This window comes from Vulpes vulpes, chromosome 1 (assembly GCF_048418805.1).
Source record: "Vulpes vulpes isolate BD-2025 chromosome 1, VulVul3, whole genome shotgun sequence".
In the NCBI taxonomy this organism is placed as follows: Eukaryota; Metazoa; Chordata; class Mammalia; order Carnivora; family Canidae; genus Vulpes; species Vulpes vulpes.
In genome coordinates this window covers 121923774-121949087 of record NC_132780.1, presented here as the reverse complement: position 1 = coordinate 121949087, position 25314 = coordinate 121923774, and the positions used below count along the sequence as shown (strand labels likewise).

The 25314-nt window shown below is 36.1% G+C and overlaps 1 protein-coding gene across 11 annotated transcripts in view; it reads right to left on the bottom strand.

Moving 5' to 3' along the window:
• STXBP5L (syntaxin binding protein 5L) overlaps positions 1-25314 on the bottom strand; it is a 389595-nt gene that overhangs the window by 181636 nt on the left and 182645 nt on the right. For all 11 annotated transcript variants that reach the window (XM_025990142.2, XM_072724595.1, XM_025990141.2 and 8 more), the window contains exons 8-9: positions 13165-13248; positions 8547-8670 (exon numbers count right to left, since the gene is read on the bottom strand). In XM_025990142.2, coding sequence (XP_025845927.1) covers positions 8547-8670; positions 13165-13248 — 208 coding nt within the window. The remainder of the gene's footprint in view (positions 1-8546; positions 8671-13164; positions 13249-25314) is intronic.

Here is a 25314-nt window from a genome sequence, read left to right as displayed (position 1 = left end):
GGAACATACCTCAACATTATAAAATCGATATATAACAAAACCCACAGATAACATCATACTCAATGGTGAAGAACTGAGAGCATTTCCTCTAAGATCAGGAACAAGACAAGACTGTCCACTCTAGCCACTTTTTAACATAGTACTGGAAGTCCTAGCTGTAGCAATCAGACAAGAAGAAGAAATAAAACACACCCAAATTTGGAAGGGAGAAGTAAAACTGTCACTATTTGTAGATGCCATGATACTATGCATAGAAAATCCTAAGCCTCCAAGAAAAATATATATTAGAAGTAATAAATGAATTCAATAATGTCACAGGACACAAAATTAATATATCAATATCTTTTTCATTTCTATACACAAATAATGAAGTAGAAAAATAAATTTTAAAAAATCCCATTTAAATTGGACTGGAAAGTATGAAATACCTAGGAATAAATGTAGCCAAGGAAGTGAAAGGCCTATGCTCTGAAAACTAACAGATTATGAAAGAAATTGAAGATGACACAAACAAATGTAAAGATATTCCATGCTCGTGGATAGAAAGCATTTCATTAAATGTCCAAACTACTCAAAGCAATTTGACAAATTCAATACGATCCCTATAAAAATGCCAAGAGCATTTTTTACAAACTAGAACAAACAATCCTAAAATTTGTATGGGCCTACAAAAGACCCTAAATTGCCAAAACAATCTTGAGAAGGAAAAACAAAGCTGGAGGTATCAGAATTCCAGATTTCAAGACTTACTACAAAGGTGTAATAATCAAAATAGTACAGAACTGGCACAAAAATAGACACATGGTCCAACAGAACAGAACTGAATGCCTAGAGATAAACCCATGCTTATATGGTCAATTAATCTATGACAAAGGAGTCAAGAATATCCAGTGGGAAAAAGATGGTCTCCAAGAAAATATTAAGCGGGGCAAGATGGCAGGAGAGTAGGATCCCCAAGGCACTTATCCCCACCAACTTACCTAAATAACTTTCAAATCATCCTGAAAACCTATGAATTCAGCCTGAGATTTAAAGAGAGAACTGGAACACTACAGAGAGAAGAGTTCGCACTCCTAACAAGGTAAGAAGACAGAAAAAAAATAAAAAATAAAGAATCTAGTGAGGGAGGGGCCCCCGCGAGGAGCCAGGCTAAGGCCAGGCAGCAAGAACCTCCAGGACAGGAAAGCCCAGTCCAGGAGAAGCAGGAAATTTTACAATCTTCCAGGACGGAAATGCGCTCACAGGGAACTCGGGCAGGATCCCAGGAGGGGCAGTGGAGCCTCCTGGCTCCCGGGGTCACTAACAGAGGAAGTGCGCCCCAGGGGAGAGCTCGCCACACACCTTGAGCGACTGCAGTAAAGGGCTGGAGCACGCGCCTGGAGGGGCCTCGGGAGCAGCTCAGGCGTCGGCTCCCCGCGGAGGGGGCTGCACTACCCCGGGAACGCAATTCCAGCGGCACAGGCCCCAGATCCCAGGCGCCGGGGGACACAGCCCAGGATCCTGCACACCCCCTGGGACAGGCGAAGGCTGGGAGGGCCCAGGACAGCGAGGACGCTCCTGCCACAGGGTGCCCCCGAGCTGTGCCCATCAGCGTCTCCCCCACCCAGAGCATCCAGGCCAGTGTAGACTGGAAGCTGCAGTAGTTACTGTGGGAGCTGACTCCAGAGCTAGAGAGCTGGCCGCCGCCAGTGGGATTGTTCCTCCTGTTGTCACCCTGTGCCTGGGAGAGTGGGGCCACCAGGGAACAGAGGCCTCACAGGATAAACAGCTCCCACTGAGCCGTGCACCTGGCAGGGGGTGGGGCAGCTCCCCCAGGTGCACATACCTGAGAATCAGCACAGCAGGTCCCTCCCACAGAAGACCAGCTGGAAGGACAGAGGAAGAGCAAGTCCTTGACCGAGAAGCGCTGGAAAGCTCCAGAGGAAGTCGAGGTATCAAGGTATTTACAGTATATAGAACCAGAGGATACCCCACCTTTTTTTTTGTTGTTGTTCTTTGTTTTTTTGTGGGTTGTTTGCTTTTTTTTCTCTTTTTTCTCCCTTCCTTTTTCCAGTACAACTTGTTTTTAGCCACTCTGCACTGAGCAAAATGACAAGAAAGAACTCACCACAAAGGAAAGAATCAGAAATAGTACTCTCTCTCACAGAGTTACAGAATTTGGGTTAAAATTCGATGTCAGAAAGCCAATTCAGAAGCACAATTATAAAGCTACTGGTGGCTCTGGAAAAAAGCATAAAGGATTCAAGAGACTTCATGACTGCAAAGTTTAGATCTAATCAGGCCAAAATTAAAAATCAATTAAATGAGATGCAATCCAAACTGCAGGTCCTAACGACTAGGGTTAATGAGGTAGAAGAATGAGTGACTGACATAGAAGACAAGTTGATGGCAAGGAAGGAAGCTGAAGAAACAAAAAGAAAAACAAAAGATCATGAGGAAAGGTTAAGGGATATGAATGACAGCCTCAGAAGGAAAAATCTACGTTTAATTGGGGTTCCAGAGGATGCGGAAAGGGAGAGAGGACCAGAAAGCATATTTGAACAAATCATAGCTGAGAACTTCTAACTTGGGGAGGGAAAAAGGCATTCAGATCCAGGGGATAGAGAGATCCCCCTTTAAAATAATAAAAACCGTTCAACACCCTAACATTTAATAGTGAAGCTTGCAAATTCCAAAGATAAAGAGAAGATCCTTAAAGCAGCAAGAGACAGGAAATCCCTAACTTTTATGGGGACAAGTATTAGGTTAACAGCAGACCTCTCCACAGAGACCTGGCAGGCCAGAAAGGGCTGGCAGGATATATTCAGGGTCCTAAATGAGAAGAACATGCAGCCAAGAATACTCTAGTCAGCAAGGCTCTCATTCAGAATAGAAGGAGAGATAAAGAGTTTCCAAGATAGGCAGAAACTGAAAGAATATGTGACCACCAAACCAGTTCTGCAAGAAATATTAAGGGGGACTCTGCAAAAGAAAGAGGAAGTCCAAAGAAATAGTCCACAAAAACAGGGACTGAATAGGTATTATGATGACACTAAATTCATATCTTTCAATAGTAACTCTGAACATGAATAGGCTTAATGATCCCATCAAAAGGCACAAGGTTTCAGACTGGATAAAAAAGTAAGACCCATCTATTTGCTGTCTACAAGAGACTCATTTTAGACCTAAGGACACTTCAAGTCTGAAAATGAAAGGATGGAGAACCATTTACCATTCAAATGGTCCTCATAAGAAAGCAGGGGTAGCAATCCTCATATCAGATAAATTCAAGTTTATCCCAAAGACTAGCAAGAGATGAAGAGGGACATTATATCATACTTAACGGATCTATCCAACAAGAGGACCTAACAATCATGAATATTTATGCCCCTAATGTGGGAGCTGCATGTATATCAATCAATTAATAACCAAAGTTAAGACATACTTAGATAATAACACACTAATACTGGGAGACTTCGATACGGCGCTTTCTGTAATTGACAGATATTCTAGGCACAACATCTTCAAAGAAACAAGAACTTTAAATGATATACTGGACCAGACGGATTTCACCGATATTTACAGAACTTTACATCCAAACGCAACTGAATACACATTCTTCTCAAGTGCACATGGAACTTTCTCCAGAATAGACCACATACTGGGTCACAAATCAGGTCTTAACCGATACCAAAATATTGGGATTGTCCTCTGCATATTTTCAGACCATAATGCTTTGAAACTAGAAATAAAATCACAAGAAAAATTTGTAAGAAATTCAAACAGGTGGAGGTTAATAAAGACCATCCTGCTAAAAGATGAAAGGGTCAGCCAGGAAATTAGAGAAGAATTAAAAAGATTCATGGAAACTAATGAGAATGAAGAGACAACCATTCAAAATCTTTGGAATACAGCAAAAGCAGTCCTGAGAGGGAAATACATTGTAATAAAAGCATCCCTCAAAAAACTGGAAAAAAACCTCAAATATACAAACTAACCTTGCACCTAAAGGAAATGGAGAAAGAACAGCAAATAAAACCTATACCCAGCAGAAGAAGAGAGTTAATAAAGATTCGAGCAGAACTCAATGAAATAGAGACCAGAAGAACTATCGAACAGATCAACAAAACCAGGAATTGGTTCTTTGAAAGAATTAATAAGATAGATAAACCATTAGCCTACCTTATTAAAACAAAAGAGAAAAGACTCAAATTAATAAAATCATGAATGAAAAAGGAGAGATCACCACCAATACCAAGGAAATACAAACGATTTTAAAAACATATTATGAGCAGCTTTACACCAATAAATTAGGCAATCTAGAAGAAATGGACGCATTTCTGGAAAGCCCCACAAACTACCAAAACTGGAACAGGAAGAAATAGAAAACCTGAACAGGCCAATAACCAGGGCGGAAATTGAAGAGGTCGTCAAAAACCTCTCAAGACACAAAAGTCCAGGGCAGATAGCTTCCCAGGAGAATTCTATCAAACGTTTAAAGAAGAAACAATACCTATTCTACTAAAGCTGTTTGGAAAGATAGAAAGAGATGGAAAGAGAAAGACCCCCCAAAAAAAGGAGAATTATAGACCAATATCCCTGATGAACACAGATGCAAAAATTCTCAACAAGATACTAGCCAATAGGATCCAACAGTACATTAAGAAGATTATTCACCATGACCAAGTAGGATTTATCCCCGGGATGCAAGGGTGGTTCAACACTGGTAAAGCAATCAACCTGATAGATCATATCAACAAGAGAAAAAACAAGAACCATATGATCCTCTCATTAGATGCAGAGAAAGCATTTGACAAAATACAGCATCCATTCCTGATCAAAACTCTCCAGACTGTAGGGATAGAGGGAACATTCCTCATTATCTTAAAAGCCATCTACAAAAAGCCCACAACAAATATCATTCTCAATGGGGAAACACTGGGAGCCTTTCCCCTAAGATCAGGAACACAACAGGGATGTCCACTTTCACCACTGCTATTCAACATAGTACTAGAAGTCCTAGCCTCAGCAATCAGGCAACAAAAAGAAATGAAAGGCATTCAAATTGGCAAAGAAGAAGTAAAACTCTCCCTCTTTGCAGATGACATGATACTGTACCTAGAAAACCTGAAAGACTCCACCCCAAGATTGCTAGAACTCATACAGCAATTTGGCAGTGTGGCAGGATACAAAATCAATGCCCAGAAGTCAGTGGCATTTCTATACACTAACAATGAGACTTGCTAAAAGACAAAAGGAGGAATTTTTAGATAAAGGAAAGCTGAGTGAAATGTTAAATGATGTTCCTATAATCCTCAAGAACAAATGAAATTATAAAAATTCATAAATATAAAATTATATTAAGATAAATTATAAATTAAAAAAAGAATATTTTCCTTAATTCTAACAATGTATTTAAAAGTAATACATATAACTATTGTAAAAGTAAACATATATATATGATTGTGAAGCTTCTCCATTTTTTTGTGAAGTGCTACAATGTTAACTGCAATAGACTGAAAAGTTAGGGGAAAAGAAGGTCTGAAGATAAAATGCCTATATGTAAATTAAAATTATATTCTAATAAAAACTTTCAAATAACCCAGAAGGCACAAAGGGGAGAATAAAAGAACACCACCACAAAAGTTTGGACCAACAGAAAACAAATAGTAACTTGGTATACCTAAATTCAATTCCATCAGTAGTTACATTGATATTAATAGACTGAACACTTCAACTAAATGATATAAAACTGAATAAAAGAAACCCAAATATACGCTCTCTATAAAGACATATGGATGCCTAATAAGCCTCAAAAATACATGAAACCAAAAAGGACAGAAATAAAGTGAAAAGTATATAATTCTATATTTTTTAGTAAATTTTAATGCCACTCTCAGAAATTGATAGCACTGGTCAAACATTAGTAAATGCAGAGGATCTGATTAATGCTTATAAACAACTTTGACCTCCTTGATTTTTAAAGTATATAGAGCAGAAAGGAACAGAATTACAAGGAAAATCCAGTATAATAGTTTAACTTACCTCTCTCAAAACTGAAAAATCAAACAACAAAAACTAAGAAAAGGTTTATAGTGCAAAAACCCCCACAATTTCAAGTTGGACCTTTTTGTAACAGGAAATGTACATTATTTTCAAGCATACTTGGAACGTTATGTAATTAATTGTGTATGTCTAATTATAAAGTAAATCACAGTAAATTTTGTAGAACTAGTACCATGCCACAGTCTCTGACTACAATTAATTTAAAAATCTATAACAAAACATATTTTTAGAAATTAAATAACAAATATCTAACTCATAGGTCAAAGGAAAATTTTTATAGAAATTAGAAAATAAGCTGAATATTAATGAAAATTACATATTTTTAATAAAATTAAAATAAAAACTATAGGATACAGTTAAAGTACTACTTAGAGAAATTAAATAAAAATAGTTGAAATTAAATCTAACAGATGAAACTGAAGAATATGTCAAAATCACTGATGTTTGCTTCAAATCGTGGTGAGGCAGCAGGAATTTAACTTGATCTATATGTTATGAGACACAGATGCTGATGTTTTCAGCAACCTGTGAACAGAATTTCATCTCTTTCAACAGGAAAATAGAATGACAGTTGACCCTTGAACAGCATGGGTTCGAACTGTGTGGGTTCACTTATACAAAGAGTTTTTAAAATTTGTATTCAAATTCCAGTTAGTTAACACACACTGTAATATTAGTTTCAGGTGGCTTGAAATATTAGTTTCAAGCCACTCTGGAAAATAGTATGGAGTTTCCTCAAAAAATTAAAAATGGAACTATTCTATGATCCAGCAATTGCACTACTTGGTATTTAGTCAAAGAATACAAAAACACTAATTCAAAGGAATAGGTTTTTAAAAAATAAGTATAGTATTATAAATGTATTTTTTTCTTCCTATGATTTTGTTTTCTTTTTAAAAAAAAATCTATTCATGAGAGACAGAGAGAGAGAGAGGCAGAGACATAGGCAGAGGGAGAAGCAGGCTCTCTTCGGGGAGCCTGATGTGGGGAATCAGTCCCTGGACTCTGGGATCACGCCCTGAGCCAAAGGCAGATGCTTAACCACTGAGCCACCCAGGCATCCCTTCCTATGATTTCCTTAACATTTTCTTTTCTCTAGCTTACTTTAAGAATACTGTATATGATATATATATGTATATATAAAACATACAAAATATGTATTAAATGACTGTGTTTATCAGTAAGGCTTCCAATCAACAGCAGGCCATAAATAGATAAGTTTTAGAGGAGTCAAAAGTTTTATGAGGATTTTCAACTGCACAGGGATCAGTGCCCCATCCCCCATATGGTTCAAGGGTCAACTACATAGACAACAACTCAATGTGAAAAATATGGATATGGTGAAACATGAAAGTACCAAATATCCAATCGAGCCAAAAAGAACTTGTATAGAAGTTGACTGTTGAGATGAATAGAAGTAGAAAATTTTTAAGTAACTCATATTACATATATACAAATAAAAGGCATAAGGAATGGGGGTAGGGGGTGTGGAAAGGAAGTAAACTCATCATAGAAACAAATAATTCTACCTGAGTGGGATGTATAGCAACACCTATTGCAAGGTTTCCATAATGGTGATCTTTAAATGGAAGCATCTCAAACTAAATGCATGAATGTAAAATAACCTTTAAGCTGCTAGGTTAAATGCTGTAATAATTTAATCATTTGAAGATGGAGCATGCAACTGTGGTGCAAAAAAGGGCAGACTAACACAATATGGAATAATTCCATATTTATATCACCAGTTTTAAAAATTATGACTAATTTTTTTTTAATGTGACACTATAATAAATGCTCAGAAACTATAAAATAGAATGTGTTTCATTAACTGCCAGGTTTTGACCCCTCTATTCCTAGAACAACCAATGATATAAGGTAAGTATGGAACTCATATCACCACCAGTATTCTCAGAAATAATATGATCTTCTGAATAAAAGATCTAATTATTTATTCATTTGAACTTTTTATTCTGCCCAGTTAGGGAGACAGGTAGAACATAAACCTCAAATATTTTCTTTTGATAAGGAAGATAGTAAGAAAGACAATCTACAATAAAAACCAAATTTCTCATATTTAGTGAAATCAAATGGAAGAAATTGAAATAAATGAGAGAATCTAGAAAATGACAAACTATAAAGCAGTATACAAAGTATGAAAATGAGATCTAATAATGTCATCCTCACTGCCTCCTTAACCCTTAAGACTGGCCAAATTTCCTACATTATATCCTCTGCTTCAGATACATCAACTATCCATTATCCTATTTTTGGTTGGAAAGGTCTTTATATAAGTATCACAAAGTAGGAAAGTAGATAAATAGGGAGAGGAAAAGTATGGAAAGTTTGAGGTATAATGTTGGGAACTGAAGAAGACATAAAGAGGTCTTTAGAATCAGAAGATACATCTTATCACTTTCTTCCAAACTCACTGATACCACATGTCCTACTTCAAATCAAGGCACTTTCTCTAAAGTTAATTTCTTTGAAAGCATACACCTTACCATGTGGAATTGTGGTCTGGAAAGGACGACTTGGGCTTTTCAGGTTCCATAAGGTCAAGCTACCATCGGAATGGCTGCACATGAACTGTTTGCCCTCATGATGCCAATCAATTGAATGAATAGCCTAATGAAATAGCAATTAAAAACAAGTAGAGGGGGAAAAAGTTTAATATTATAGCATTCTATATTCCAAAGGGAAAATATTCCTAGATAAAATTATTATAACAATACTTAAGAAATATACATAATTTTTCTGACCCATATCATACTATCTTCCATTTCATTTGTAGGCTTACAGAAGACTACAAAAATTAATCTCCTGAAATAGAGAAAAGTTAATTAAATATATTTCATAATATCATTATAGCCGAGAATTTTTGTTGTAAATTCTATATCCTCTCTGTATCCTATACATTCCTTTGAAAAATTATTTACACAGAAGTAAAAGCAAGGCTATCAGAAGATAACTTCTGGAAAGGTAGAGGCCTATTCCACTTAAAGTAGCCAATTTAAATAATATTTTACATTAAGAGCTACCATCTGAGAGCTTACTATATGCCAGACCCCTTGGCAAACTATTTATATTAAATCTATTAATTTTATAAAGCAGGTATTATTTTTCCAATTTGCACATAGTGAAATATGCCTACAGAAGCTGATATACATGCTTAGGTCACACAGTTCAAAGCCAAGGTCTATCTAACTACAGAACCCATATTCTCAATCATTTTACCATATTGCCTCTAATATACACTATTTAAATTAACTTGGCAATATAGAGTTTAAGCAAGAAGGGTTCAAATTTTTTTAATTTATAAGTTTATTCTGAAGATGTGAATTACGTAAAATTAAAAATTAATTATTCCATTTTCATATATTGTTTTATTCCCAGTGGTAGCACAGTGCCTGACATAGAGTAGATACTCAATATCTCTTGAATGAATAATTAATATTGTCACATATTTCCACACCCTGGCATTCTTTGTAAATCATAAAGTTTACATGGGCTTTGGGTAAAGTGCTAAACACAAAGAGAGAAGCTCTAGTAGACATAAACCTGAACAAATGTATACAACATTATCCTTTACTTAAAGGGACTTTCAAAACTGCAAGATAGAGAAAATGGAAATAAATGAATATTAATAATAGCTATTGTTTGGGACTTTTAACATTTAGTTTTATATAGAAAACTAAATTATATGTATATATATATACTACATACTAAACTAAGGTTTATGTGTTTAAAACTATTGTTTTCTAAATAATAAGTATTATTAGAGTTACAGATAATTGATAGCTAGAATAATCATTAGACATAACATAAAGGATGTAGAATGTGAGCTGTACCTCAAGATAAGTAAGATTTAATTAAATAAAAAAGATAACATGAAACTCTAGACTTAGGTGATTTCTCTCACTCTGCTCTTTGTTACTAGGTAAAGACTTTTTTTTTTTTTTTGTGCCAGAGTTCAATAGAGACAGAGGAAACACTCATCATCTCCTTTGCTTATTCTCATTTTTGTAGGTGGCTCAAGGGAAATGCCATTTCAGGCCTCTTGTGTTAACTTGAATCTCAGTCAATTTAAAGTTCTCTCAGACTGCTTTGCTACGAACAGTGTGGGCAGCCCTAAGCCTTCTTCCTGTCTTACTGAATTTCTACCTACTAGGGAAGACAAATAGAAAAAGAACAGCTACAACAAAAGAGCAAAATAAGTAAGTACCATAAGTATGCTTATTGTACAAAAGAGTAGGCATATAAAACCAGCTTGTTATTAGAGACTGTCAAATAGTGCATTACTAAAGAGCTGGCATTTGAATGGATTTAGTGGATAAGTATCCAATTCTATTAACTTCATCATACCTGACTCCTTTCTTTAAAAAGTACTTTAAGGGTTTACTAAAAACAAAACAAAACAAGAAAACAACAACAAAAAAATTACAACCAATTCAAGAAGAATTTTAAAAGATAGAAAACAGGGGATCCCTGGGTGGCGCAGTGGTTTGGCGCCTGCCTTTGGCCCAGGGCGGGATCCTGGAGACCTTGGATCGAATCCCACTTCGGGCTCCCGGTGCATGGAGCCTGCTTCTCCCTCTGCCTGTGTCTCTGGCTCTGTCTCTGCCTGTGTCTCTGGCTCTGTCTCTCCTTCTATCTCTCAAGAATAAATAAATAAATAAAATCTTTAAAAAAAATAAATAAAAGATAGAAAACAAAATATGGAAGATAAAGCACTAGCTAGTTTGGTCAACTCAGTGGATGTGATTGTTTCTCCAAAACAGAAGAGAAAGGAAACTCAAAAAGTTGGATATCCATATGAAAAAAAGGAAAAACAGCAGCTACTCAAGGAATTAAAAGTTTATCCTTATGTCAAACTCTGAGGGTTTTTTCTGTGAGAGATTATTTAGAAATATTGATATAATAAAACAAAAATTTCACAGCAAATATGTAAATTCATATAGTTATTTCTAAAAATTATCCTGGATTTACAAATCTTTCAATTCATCCATGGCTATTCAAGGGGCTACTTAGTAGTCCAAATAGTTTATAGTGGCTAAAAAGGAAATTGGATTTTGATATGCAAGAGAGGAAAGAAGGGAGTTCATGATAAGGAATTAGCTGGAGCAAACACTTGAAGGTAGGAAATAAATGATATGTTTAGGAGACAGTAATATGTCTGAGTTGTGAGGAGTGTGTAGAAGGATACACTGAATTAAACTTAAGAAAAGATAACATCAGGGCCTTGAATCTCATGTAAAGGAATAAAGACTTTGTATTGTTGATAATTGGGAGCCATTCAAAGGTTCTGCGGTAAAGAGTTACATGATCTGTCTTAAAACGATACTCTTACTAGTGACAGATATACTGAAAAGGTAAGATATCAGAGTAGTGCAGAGTAATCTTTGCATTACTCTGATATGAGGTAGAAAGACACAGACAGAGGAAGAAACTATTTTAAGAAGGACGGCCTGGGGATCTCTGGGTGGCTCAGTGGTTTAGCGCCTGCCTTTGGCCCAGGGCGTCATCCTGGAGACCCAGGATCGAGTCCCACGTCGGGCTTCCTGCATGGAGCCTGCTTCTCCCTCTGCCTGTGTCTCTGCCTCTCACTCTCTCTATGTGTCTCTCATGAATAAATAAATAAAATCTTAAAAAAAAAAAGGAGGGCCTGATGTAAAGCCAAATGGTACTCTACTTAAACATTGCTAATGCTTATTTAAACACTTAATTGAAAAATTACTTTTGTTCACTTTTTAAGGTTAGAAGTCTTCCTTCTATACTGTTTTAGGCCATAAAAAAAAAAAACTAGCTGATTTAGCATATTCCTCTGGATTTCCTTTTTAGATGGCCTACTCTATTTCCAACTGACTACTCAGATAATATTTGTACTCTTATCTAGTTACTAGTCTTGAGAGAGGGAGCAATATCGAATCTTATCTTTATATTTTGTACATTTAATAAAAGGAAAATGTAGCTTAACTCCCTAGGGCCTTCTTTCCTCATGATTCAAGATGCCCTAGAAGTTGATCATAAAGAGCATAATTATATGACATTACCTGACAAAGTATTTTTCACCAATCATGACCCAGTAGCTATATCATTTACCACTGAACTCTTTGTCACTATGACAATTACCTTGTATATATGATAAAATCTTAGTTTGCCAGAACTACTAAGAAATGAATTGGGGGGTAGTTATGAGTATAGTTATGACATAGCCAAAGACTTATACGTTTAAGCACCAAAACTTAAACATTCAACTGTTACAAGGGGATGGGTGATAGCATACAAAGAAATGTGGTTTTTTAAAATTTCCTTTCTATTTATATCAGTGTTGCTTTAAATTCTTCTGCATTTTCCCCATGTAAGTGCAGGTAATACCAGATAATGAATATTGACCTGTATTTTCTATCTCTCCCTACTCTACCATTTTTTAAAATTGAATAGAGAGCTTACATGATCACCTTTATTCCCACAACTACAAGAGGTAATTACCCTTTTTTTTTACTTTTTTGTCCCAGCTTATCTTCACATTAGCTTCTTCTGAAGGGGGGAAATCATTAACGGCCTAGAATTAATCTTTGAACAACTAAAGTATCAATTCAAAGACTATATGCTGATAGATAGCAATTCATTGCTTTCTCTAAATGAAAGCCAAATTAAATCTCAGCTATGTACAATAAAACTCACTTTAAGACCTTACTGACCCTTATTATTAAATATTACCATTTACAAAATCAATCTTTATTCTGAGAAGGCAAGTATTACATGATAAGGCCTTTCAAACTGACCTCTTAAATTATCTGCCACAGAAAAGGAATTTCTGAATAGCGTATTTAGAGATCTTAAGGACAATGAGGCAAGACATGACTTAATGTAATCTAATGGAAGGAAAAGGATAGGTAATATAAGATGCCAAAAAGGGACCCAAAACAGTTAGTCAAGGCAGAATTCTCATTCAGGAGAACAACTCAGAGTTGGAACTTGGGCGAATGCCAACAGGCAATATGAGACACTGAGTCAGAACCAGTTACTCAATGATAAAAATATTGGCAATGTACAAAGCTTACAAGTAGAAGGCACAAAGTCATCATACTCTTAATATATTTCAGTAGAGTCACTTACCTCATCATAATAAACTCTCAGGTCCGCTTTTTTAGATTTCAAGTCCCAGAATACTACAGTACCATTTTCATAACCTATCAGCAGCTGGAAAACATTAGAATAATCATTTTTGTAATTCTAACATTAATTTTAACTTGCTTGAAATAAAGTTTAATGTTAATACAATTAAGTAAAATCATACTATGTGATACGATTTTACTTAGAATGCCAATTTTTCCAAAACCTGAATATAGATTTCCTACATTTAAGAAAAATGCCAAATAAACTCTACTTCAATAAATGTTTACCAATGAAATCGTCCTCATTCCCAATTTCCAAGAGAAGTTGAAGATACATGTATATAAAAATAAGAACATAAAAATAAATAAGAAAATTGGAACAAAAGAAAAATGGGAGAGAAGTAAAGGATGAAATGGCATAAGTTTAATCATAATGCATATGACATACAGCCCTATGCACTTGAAAACTATGGCCACAAATTTGGCTTCTAATTTCTTTGTATCAAATCCTGTTTTCTCTTTGACTTATGTCAGTATTTTAAACTGGTGATTTATGAAGTCTCAGAAGTTCACAAAGTTATTCTAGAGATTCACATCATTAAACATGGTGGATATTTACTTATAAATCAACAAATAAGACAACAAAATACATGTTTTCATTTTAAAATAGTTTGAGAGTAGATAGTATTCAAGACTCATTCACTTAAATACTGCTAGCCATGCTGATGGTTTTTTAATCACTCTGAATTTTTATTTGTATATTTTGTTATATTTTGTTAAATTTATTCTATCATTAGTTTAAGAAAAGACAGGATAAAAATAGAGCAGTGTTCAAATAATATTTCCCACAAATCTGCCTTAAGATGATTTTTTTGAAACCCATCAGTAGTTATTTCTGATACAAATTCTTATACATTGCATAAAAATGTTTCAATAATTTCAAAACATCAGTGATATAAATAGAAAATAGAGTAGTAGACATAAGCTACTCCTGTACAGCATCCTAAGACCTAGTCACCTACCTTAATATCTTAGAACACAAAAAAATGACAAAAATAAGTGGGCCACTTTTAACAGGAAATTTAAAAATTTCAAATAACAGTTCATGAATCAATGTATATTTTTGAAGCTATACCATATTTAAAGGATTTAGTTTTATTATTTTTTAATTAATATTTTAATTTGAGTATAGTTGGTCCAGAATGTTATGTTAGTTTCAGGTGCAGAACTTAGTGACTCAAATTCTCTATATCTTATGCTATGCTCACCACAAGTGTAGCCACTCACCATACAAATCTATTATAGTATCATTGACTATATTCTCTATACTGTGCCTTTTATTCCTGGGACTTCTTTATTCCATAACTGGAAGCCTGGATCTCCTACTCCTCTTCACTCATTTTGCCCATTCCCTACCTCTCTCCCCTCTGGTAACCATCAGGTTTTTTTTTATTCTGTACTTATAGATTCTGGTTTTTTGTCTATTCATTTGTTTATTTTAGATTCCACATATGAGTAAAGTCAGTAAAGTCATGTTTGTCTTTCTTATTCTGATGAATTTCACTTAGCATAATACCCTCTAAGTCTATCCATACTGTCACAAATATAACAATTTCCTCCTTATGACTGCATAATATTCTATTGTGTATATACACCAAATCTTCCTTATCCTTTTGTCTATTCATGGACACTTAGGTTGCTTCCATATTGGCTATTGCAGTCAGTAATACTGCAATAAACATAGGGGTACATATATCTTTTTGAATTAGTGTTTTTGTTTTCTTTGGGTAAATGCCTAGTGGTAGAATTATTGGGTTATATGGTATTCCTATAATGGGTATTCTCCCATTCAGTAGGTATTACAACCTACTGAATGGGAGAAGATTTTTGCAAATGATATATCTGATAAGGGGCTAATATCCAAAATATATAAAGAATTTATACAACTCAACACCAAAAAATAATCTGACTAAGGGGTGCCTGGGTGGCTCAGTCGGTTGGTTAATTATCTGCCTTCAGCTCAGGTCATAATCTTAGGGTCCTGGCATCAAACCCAGAATTGGTCAATGGGTAACTCTCCTCCCTCTCCCTCTGCCTCTTCCCTCTGCTCATGCTGCTTTCTCTCTCTCTCAAATAAATACAATTCCTTCTAAAGAACACAGCAATCTGATTAAAAATGGGCAGATCTAAATAGACATTTTCCAAAAAAAGATATATAGATGGCCAACAGACACATAAGATACACAACATCACTAATCATCAGGGAAATGCAAATCAAAACCACAATGAGACATCACCTTACACCTGTCAGATAGCTAAAATTAAAGAAAAAGTTTCATTATTAAATCACATATAATAAATTTGAAAACTGATTGGACAAAAAAATTGAGCTTCTTTACATACAAAATTAAATGGCATAGTGACTTGCTAAATTAAAAAAGTTAAAGAGTGAACTTTAAAAATATTTGTTAAAATGTATGTAACATCATAAACACTAAGATGCATTTTAACATTAAATCAGCTCTTTTTAAATACTAGAGAAAATGATATATCATTAAACCAATTCCTATGGAATCCAGGGAAAGATTTGTGGGTCTAAAAAGTTTGGAAAATCTCATTTAGCAGGAGATTGAATAATATAACCTTTCAAAATTTAAGCCCTAAGATGTAATGAAATCATTATCTAAAATGCTATTATATTTTTTTCATAGATACATCTGAATGGTAGAAGTTGTGTTGTTTATAAAACATTCCTAGCAATAGCCACAGTAAATCACAAAATATAAACTGCCTAACCTTAAAATGTCATACATTATTCAGATACTTATACACCATTATGATATATGAAGTATGAAAAAATATTAGAATCAATAAGAAAATTGAGAAAGAGAAAAGCAGCTCCTAATATCCAGCAGACATCTGACAAGATCACTCTGTGACCACGATAAAGACAAAAACAAGATCACTCTGCAATCATGTCTAACCATACCAAAACATGAATATCACTGAGGTCACAAAAATATATATTACATATATTTTTAAATAATTATATATTTTATATAATATATACATATAAATTTAAAAATTTATCTCTCACAATAGAATTTAAGTAATGTGATGAATGTTAGGTACAAAGAAGTAAGGTGCTTTCCTGATTACTATATCATTAGGACCTGGAATATTAACTGAAGAAAATAGTTATCTGATAAATATCTGTTAATTATTAAATACCACAAAATCAAAATCACAGATACTATATTCCCTAGCAACTATGAAATAAAATTTGAAATCATTAACAAAAATATTTTGGAAACTAAAACACATACTTCTAAGTAATTATGGTCAAAGAAGAAAATATAATGAAAGGTATGAAATAGAATTGAACAAAAATGCCTTATAATAAAACTTGTGAGATAAAGATTTAGCTTCATCAAGAGGGAAATTTATTGTTTTATAACTGCGTATGAAAATAAAAATTTCACATTTTTTACTGACATAAAAATTTGACTTTAGAAGCCAAGGAAAAAAGAGGAATTTTAAAGAAATGGGAAAAAAAGAGGAGTGCCTGGGTGGCTTAGCCATTTAAGAGTCCAACTCTTAGTTTTAGTTTAGGTCATGGTCTCAGGGTGGTAAGACTGAGCCCTACACCGGGCTTTGTGCTCAGCTGGGAGTCTGCTTGAGATTCTCGCTCTCCCTCTGCCCCTTCTTCCTGCTTGTGTGCTCTCTAATAAAACAAAATAAAATCTTTAAAAAGGAAAAAAAAAGATGGAAAAAAAAATAGTCACCTTATCCAAGAGTGAAGTAGATCTCTCACTTATTCAAATATACTTTTATATCTTTCAGGAAGTTTGATAGTTTTCCATATACAGATTTTCTTCTTAATTTTATAGCTTATTATTTTGAATTTTTTTGGTTGCTATTTTATATTAGATCTTCTTTTCATTACATCTTCTGACAGGATATTGTTTCTACATTGGATTTTATTATGTTACCTTATAAATTTTTTATTATTTATATTCATTTTATTTTTTTAATATTCATTTTAATATTGATTTTATTAAGCATTCCAGGCACACTATCATATAATCAAAAAGAGATATTCACTTCTTCCTTTCCAATTTTTATGCCTCTAATTATTCACATTTGTCTTAACTAAAACATCATATAGTGTTAAAAATAGGGACAAGGTGAGCATCCTCACTTTCTTTCTGACTTTAGTGCCAATACCTCTAGGTTTTCCTACTAAGTTGGATCCTGGATTCCCTATATATTTATCATAAGTAGCTAATAGAGTATGAATTGATTCATTTCTAAACTAAATTTATTTAATTAGAAATAGATGTTTAATTATTTGCTTTTGTTTCCTTTCCCTCTAGAGACATTTCTAGTAAGAAGCTGGTATGGCAAAGGCCAAAAAGGTTGTTATTTGTGTTCTCTTCTAGGATTTTTAAGGTTTCCTGTCTCACACTTAGGTCTTCATCCATTTTGAATTTATTTTTGTTGTGTCTGGCTTAAGAAAGTGGTCCAATTTCATTCTTCTGCAGGTTGCTGTCCAGTTTTCCCAACACCATTTGTCAGAGACTTTCTTTTTTCCATTGAATACTCTTTCCAGCTTTGTTGAAGATTATTTGACTATATAGTTACAGGTCCATTTCTGGGTTTTCTATCCTGTTCCATTTATTTATGTGTCTGTTTTTGTGTCAATACATACTGTCTTGATGACTACAGCTTTGTAATATAGCTCGAAATTTGCAATTGTGATGCCTCCAGTTTTTTTTTCTTTTTCAGGATTGTTTTGGCTATTTGGGGTCTTGTGGTTCCACACAGATTTTAGGATTGTTTGTTCTAGCTCGGTGAAAAATGCTGGTGGTATTTTGATAGAGATTGCACTAAATGTGTCGGTTGCTTTGGGTAACATGAACATTTAAAAATTTTTTTTCTTCTGGGATGCCTGGGTAGCTCAGTGGTTGAGCATTTGCTTTTGGCTCAGGTTGTGATCCCAGGATCCTGGGATCAACTCCTACATCAGGCTGCCAGCAAAGAGCCTACTTCTCCCTCTGCCTATGTCTCTGCCTCTCTCTGTGTCTCTCATGAATAAATAAAATCTTAAAAAAATAAAAATAAAATGTTTTCTTCCAATCAAGGAGCATGCAGTGTTTTTCCATTTCTCTATGTCCTCTTCAATTTCTTTCATAAGTGTTCTATAGTTTTCAGGGTACAGATCTTTAACCTCTCTGGTTAAGATTATTTCTAGGTATCTTACTGGTTTGCATGCAAATGAGATCAATTTCTTGATTTCTTTTTCTGCTGTTTCATTATTGGTGTATAGATATGCAAAATATTTCTGTCCATTGACTTTATATCTGGAGACTTTGCTGAATTCATGTATTTGTTCTAGTAATTTTTTGGTGGAGTCCTTTAGGTTTTCTACATAGAGTATTATATTGTGTGCAAAAAGTGAAAGTTTGACTTCTTCCTTTCTGATTTGGATGCATTTTATTTCTCTTAGTTGTCTGATGCTGAGGCTAAGACTTCCAAGTACCATGTTAAATAATAATGGTGAACATGGACATCCTTGTCTTACTCCTGACCATAGGAGAAAGGATCTCAGTTTTTTCCCCACTGAGGATGATATTAGATGTGTGCCTTTCACATATGGCCTTTATGATGTTGAGGTATGTCCCATCTATCCTTATTTTGTTGAGGGTGTTTTATCAAGAATGGATGTTGTAGTTTGTCAGACGCTTTTTCAGCATTTATTAGATGGTTATTATTATATACAATATAACATATAACATTAAATATATTGTTATTTATAAATTATTTATATATTATTATATTTATTGTTATATTTTCAGCATTTATTATTATATGGTTGTTATCCTTTTGTTAATGTGGTGTATCATGTTGACTGATTTGTGAATATTGAACCAGCCCTGTAGCCCAGGAATAAATCCTACTTGATCATGGTGAATAATTCTTTTAATGCACTGTTGAATTCAATTTGCTAGTATCTTCTTGAGAATTTCTGCATCCATGTTCATCAAGGATATTGGCCTGTAATTCTCTTTTTTAGTGGAATCTTGTCTGGTCTTGGAATCAAGGTAAAGCTGGCCTTGTAAAATGAGTTTGGAAGTTTTCTTTCTGTTTCTATATTTTTAGAACAGTTTAAGAAGAATAGGTATTAATTCTTCTTAAAAAGTTGGTAGAATTTCCCTGGGAAGCTATCTGGACCTGGACTTCTGTTTGTTGGGAGATTTTTTTTACTACTGATTCAATTTCTTTGCTTGTTATTGGTCTGTTTAAATTTTCTATTTCTTCCTGTTTCAGTTTTGGTAGTTTGTGTGTTTGTAGAAATTTATCCATTTCTTTCAGATTGTCTAATTTTTTCAAACTAGATGTTAAAACAAAAACTGTATATAACAAGAGATGAAGAATGGCATTATATCATGATAAAGAAGTCTATCCATCAAGAAGATATAAGCATTATAAATATTTATGCCCCCAACTTGGGAGTAGCCAAATATATAAATCAATTAATAATAAACATAAACTCATTGATAGTAATACAATAATAGTAGGGGACTTAACACCCTACTTATGTCAATAGACAGATAATATAAGCAGAATTTCAACAAGGAAACAATTGCTTTGAATGACACATTGGACCAAATGGACTTAACAGATATATTGATAACATTTCATCCTAAAGCAGTGGAATAAACATCCTTTTTGAGTGCACATGGAACATTCTTAAGAATAGATCACATATTGGTTCACAAATCAGCCCTCAATAAGTACAAAAAGATTGAGATCATACCATGCGTATTTTCAGACAACACTATAAAACTTGAAGTCAATCACAAGAAAATTTTTGGGACGGTCACAAATACATAGGGGTTAAAGAATAGCCTACTAAAGAATGAATGGGTAAATCAAGAAGTTAAAGATAAAATTAAAAAGTACATGGAAACAAATGAAAAAGAAAACACAAGCCAAAACCTTTGGGATGCAGCAAAAGTGGTTCTAAGAGGGCATTTTATAGCAATACAGGCCTACTTAAGCAAGAAAAGTCTCCAATATACAATCAAACCTTATATCTAAAGGAGCTAGAAAAAGAATGACAAATAAAGCTTAAATCCAGCAGGAGACAACTAGTTTGTCTAAGTATGGCTACTCCAGTTTTCTCTTCACGTCCATTAACATGATAAGTTGTTCTTCATCCCCTCACTTTCCACTTGCAAGTGTCTTTAGATCTAAAATGAATCTCTTAAAGGCGGGGCAAGATGGTGGAAGAGTAGGGTCCCCAAGTCACCTGTCCCCACCAAATTACCTAGATAACCTTCAAATCATCCTGAAAAATCTACGAATTCGGCCTGGGATTTAAAGAGAGAACAGCTGGAATGCTACAGTGAGAAGAGTTCACGCTTCTATCAAGGTAGGAAGCCGGGGGGTGGGGGTGGGGGTAGAAATAAACAAAAGGCATCCAAGGGGGAGGGGCCCCGTGAGGAGCCGGGCTAAGGCCACGGGAAGTGTCCCCAGGACAGGAAAGCCCCTCGCGGCGAGTGTCCCCAGGATAGGAGAGCCCCGTCCAGGAGAAGCAGGAGCTTCACCAACCTTCCTGGAGGGAAAGGCGCTCGCAGGGAGTTAGAGCAGGATCCCAGGAGGGGCGGGGATGCCCTCAGACTCCCTGGGACACTAACAGAGCACCTGTGCCCTGGGGAGAGCTCCCTAAAGGGCTTCAGCTCGCGCACGGCTGGACCCGGGAGCAGCTCGGGGGCAGCTCCGGCAGAGGCTCCACGCGGAAGGGGCTGCGCGGAAGGGGCTGCGCGGCCCCGGGAGCAGCTCGTGGGGGCTCAGGTGGCGGCTCCGCAGAGAGGGGGCTGCACCGCCGGGAGCTTGAATCCAACAGTGCAGGCCCGGGAGCACAGGGCGCCGGGGCCACAGCCAAGGATCCGGCCTTCCCCCAGGACAGGCAGAGGCCAGGAGGGCACAGGACAGCAAGGACGCTCCTGCCCCAAGCTGAGCAGATCAGCAGCAACGCCCCGGAGCTTCCAGGCCCCTGCAGACTGAGAGCTCCTTAGTTACTGCAGGAGCTGAATCCAAGTCTCCAGAGATGTCCACCGCCACTGTGGTTGTTCCTCCTGGGGCCTCACAGGATAAACAGCCCCCACTGAGCCTCACAGTGGCCTCATCGGATAGGCAACTTAAACGTCATTCACTGAGCCCTACACTAGGCAGGGGGCTGAGCAGCTCCCCCAAGTGCTAACACCTGAAAATCAGCAAAACAGGCCCCTCCCCCAGAAGACCAGCTAGACGGACAGGGGAAAAACAAATTATTGACCAAGCAGCACTGGAAAGTTCCAGGGGAAGTCAAGGGACTTACAGTATACAGAATCCGAGGATACTCCCCCTTTTGTTTTGTTTTGTTTTTGCTTTTTGATTTCTGTTTGCTTCCCCCTCCCTTTTTTTTTTCTTTTTTTTTTTTCTTCTCTCTTTTTTTCTTCCATTTTTCTTTTTTCTTTTTTTCTTTTTCTGTCCTTCTTTCTCTTCTCTCTTTTTTATCCTTTTCCCAATACAATTTGTTTTTGGCCACTCTGCACTGAGCAAAATGACTAGAAGGAAAACCTCACCTCAAAAAAAAAGAATCAGAAACAGTCCTTTCTCCCACAGAGTTAAAAATGTGGATTACAATTTAATGTCAGAAAGCCAATTCAGAAGCACTATTATAAAGCTACTCGTGGCTCTAGAAAAAAGCATAAAGGACTCAAGAGACTTCATGACTACAGAATTTAGATTGAATCAGGCAGAAATTAAAAATCAATTGAATGAGATGCAATTCAAACTAGAAGTCCTTTTTTATTTTTTTATGATAGTCACACAGAGAGAGAGAGAGGCAGAGACATAGGCAGAGGGAGAAGCAGGCTCCATGCACCGGGAGCCCGATGTGGGATTCGATCCCGGGTCTCCAGGATCGCGCCCTAGGCCAAAGGCAGGCGCCAAACCACTGCGCCGCCCAGGGATCCCCTCAAACTAGAAGTCCTAACGACAAAGGTTAAGGAGGTGGAAGAACGAGTGACATAGAAGACAAATTGATGGCAAAGAGGGAAACTGAGGAAAAAAGAGACAAACAATTAAAAGATCATGAGGATAGATTAAGGGAAATGAGTGACAGCCTGAGGAAGAAAAACATACGTTTAATTAGGGTTTCCAAGGGCGCCAAAAGGGACACAGGTCCAAAATATGTATTTGAACAAATCATAGCTGAAGACTTTCCTAATCTGGAAAGGGAAACAGGCACTCAGATCCAGGAAATAGAGAGATCCCCCCCTAAAATCAATAAACACCGTTCAGCACCTCAACACTTAATAGTTAAACTTGCAAGTTCCAAAGATAAAGAGAAGATCCTTAAAGCAGCAAGATACAAGAAATCCCTAACTTTTATGGGGACAAGTATTAGGTTAATAGCAGACCTCTCCACAGAGACCTGGCAGGCCAGAAAGGGCTGGCAGGATATATTCAGGGTCCTAAATAAGAAAAACATGCAAACAAGAATACTTTATCCAGCAAGGCTCTCATTCAGAATGGAAGGAGAGATAAAGAGCTTCCAGGACAGGCAGGAATTGAAAGAATATGTGACCTCCAAACGAGCATGCAAGAAATTTTAAGGGGGACTCTTAAAATTCCCCTTTAAGAAGAAGTCCAATGGAACAATCCATAAAAACAGGGACTGAATAGATATAATGATGACACTAAACTCATATCTTTCAATAGTAACTCTGAACGTGAATGGGCTTAATGACCCCATCAAAAGGCGCAGGGTGTCAGACTGGATAAAAAAGCAGGACCCATCTATCTGCTGTCTAGAAGGGACTCATTTTAGACAGAAGGACATCTACAGCCTGAAAATAAAAGCTTGCAGAACCATTTACCATTCAAATGGTTCTCCAAAGAAAGCAGGAGTAGCCATCCTTATATCAGATAAACTAAAATTTACCCTGAAGACTGTAGTGAGAGATGAAGAGGGACACTATATCATACTTAAGGATCGAGCCAACAGGAGGACTTAACAATCCTCAATATATATGCCCCGAATGTGGGAGCTGCCAAATATATCAATCAATTAATAACCAAAATTAAGACATACTTAGATAATAATACACTTATATTTGGTGACTTCAATCTAGCGCTTTCTACACTCTATGTGTCTTTCTACACTACACATACCAGATGGATTTCACAGATATCTACAGAACTTTACATCCAAACTCAATTGAATACACATTCTTCTCAAGTGCACATGGAACTTTCCCCAGAATAGACCACATACTAGGTCACAAATCAGGTCTTAACCGATACCAAAGATTGGGATGGTCCCCTGCATATTCTCAGACCATAATGCCCTGAAATTAGCACTAAATCACAAGAAGTTTGGAAGGACTTCAAACATGTGGAGGTTAAGGACCATCTTGCTAAAAGATGAAAGGTTCAACCAAGAAATTAAGGAAGAATTAAAAAGATTCATGGAAACTAATGAGAATGAAGATACAACCATTCAAAATCCAAAAACTGGAAAGAACTCAAATACAAAAGCTAACCTTACAGCTAAAGGAGCTAGAGAAAAAACAGTAAATAGATCCTATACCCAGCAGAAGAAGAGAGTTAATAAAGATTCGAGCAGAACTCAATGAAGGAGAAGGATTTAAAAAACATATTATGAACCACTATACGCCAATAAATTAGGCAATCTAGAAGAAATGGACGCATTTCTGGAAAACCCCACAAACTACCAAAACTGGAACAGGAAGAAATAGAAAACCTGAACAGGCCAATAACCGGGGAGGAAATTGAAGCAGTCATCAAAAACCTCCCAAGACACAAAAGTCCAGGGCCAGATGGCTTCCCAGGGGAATTCTATCAAACGTTTAAAGAAGAAATCATACCTATTCTACTAAAGCTGTTTGGAAAGATAGAAAGAGATGGAGTACTTCCAAATTTGTTCTATGAGGCCAGCATCACCTTAATTCTGAAAACAGACAAAGACCCCACCAAAAAGGAGAATTACAGACAAATATCCCTGATGAACATGGATGCAAAAATTCTCAGCAAGATACTAGCCAATAGGATCCAACAACACATTAAGAAAATTATTCACCATGACCAAGTAGGATTTATCCCCGGGACACAAGGCTGGCTCAACACTCATAAAACAATCAATGTGATTCATCATATCAGCAAGAGAAAAACCAAGAACCATATGATACTCTCATTAGATGCAGAGAAAGCATTTGACAAAATACAGCATCCATTCCTGATCAAAACGCTTCAGAGTGTTGGGATAGAGGGAACTTTCCTCGACATCTTAAAAGCCATCTACGAGAAGCCCTCAGGAAATATCTTTCTCAATGGGGAAGCACTGGGAGCCTTTCCCTTAAGATCAGGAACAAGACAGCGATGTCCACTCTCACCACTGCTATTCAACATAGTACTGGAAGTCCTCACCTCAGCAATCAGACAACAAAAAGACATTAAAGGCATTCAAATTGGCAAAGAAGAAGTCAAACTCTCCCTCTTCACAGATGACATGATACTCTACATAGAAAACCCAAAAGCCTCCACCCCAAGATTGCTAGAACTCATACAGCAATTTGGCAGTGTGGCAGGGTACAAATCAATGCCAGAAGTCAGTGGCATTTCTACACACTAACAATGAGACTGAAAAAAAGAGAAATTGAGGAGTCAATCCCATTTACAATTGCACCCAAAAGCATAAGATACTTAGGAATAAACCTAACCAAAGAGGTAAAGGATCTATACCCTAAAAACTATAGAACACTTCTGAAAGAAATTGAGGAAGACGCAAAGAGATGGAAAAATATTCCATGCTCATGGATTGGCAGAATTAATATTGTGAAAATGTCAATGTTACCCAGGGCAATTTACACGTTTAATGCAATCCCTATCAAAATACCATGGACTTTCTTCAGAGAGTTAGAACAAATTATTTTAAGATTTGTGTGGAATCAGAAAAGACCCCGAATAGCCAGGGGAATTTTAAAAAAGAAAACCATAGCTGGGGGCATCACAATGCCAGATTTCAGGTTGTACTACAAAGCTGTGGTCATCAAGACAGTGTGGTACTGGCACAAAA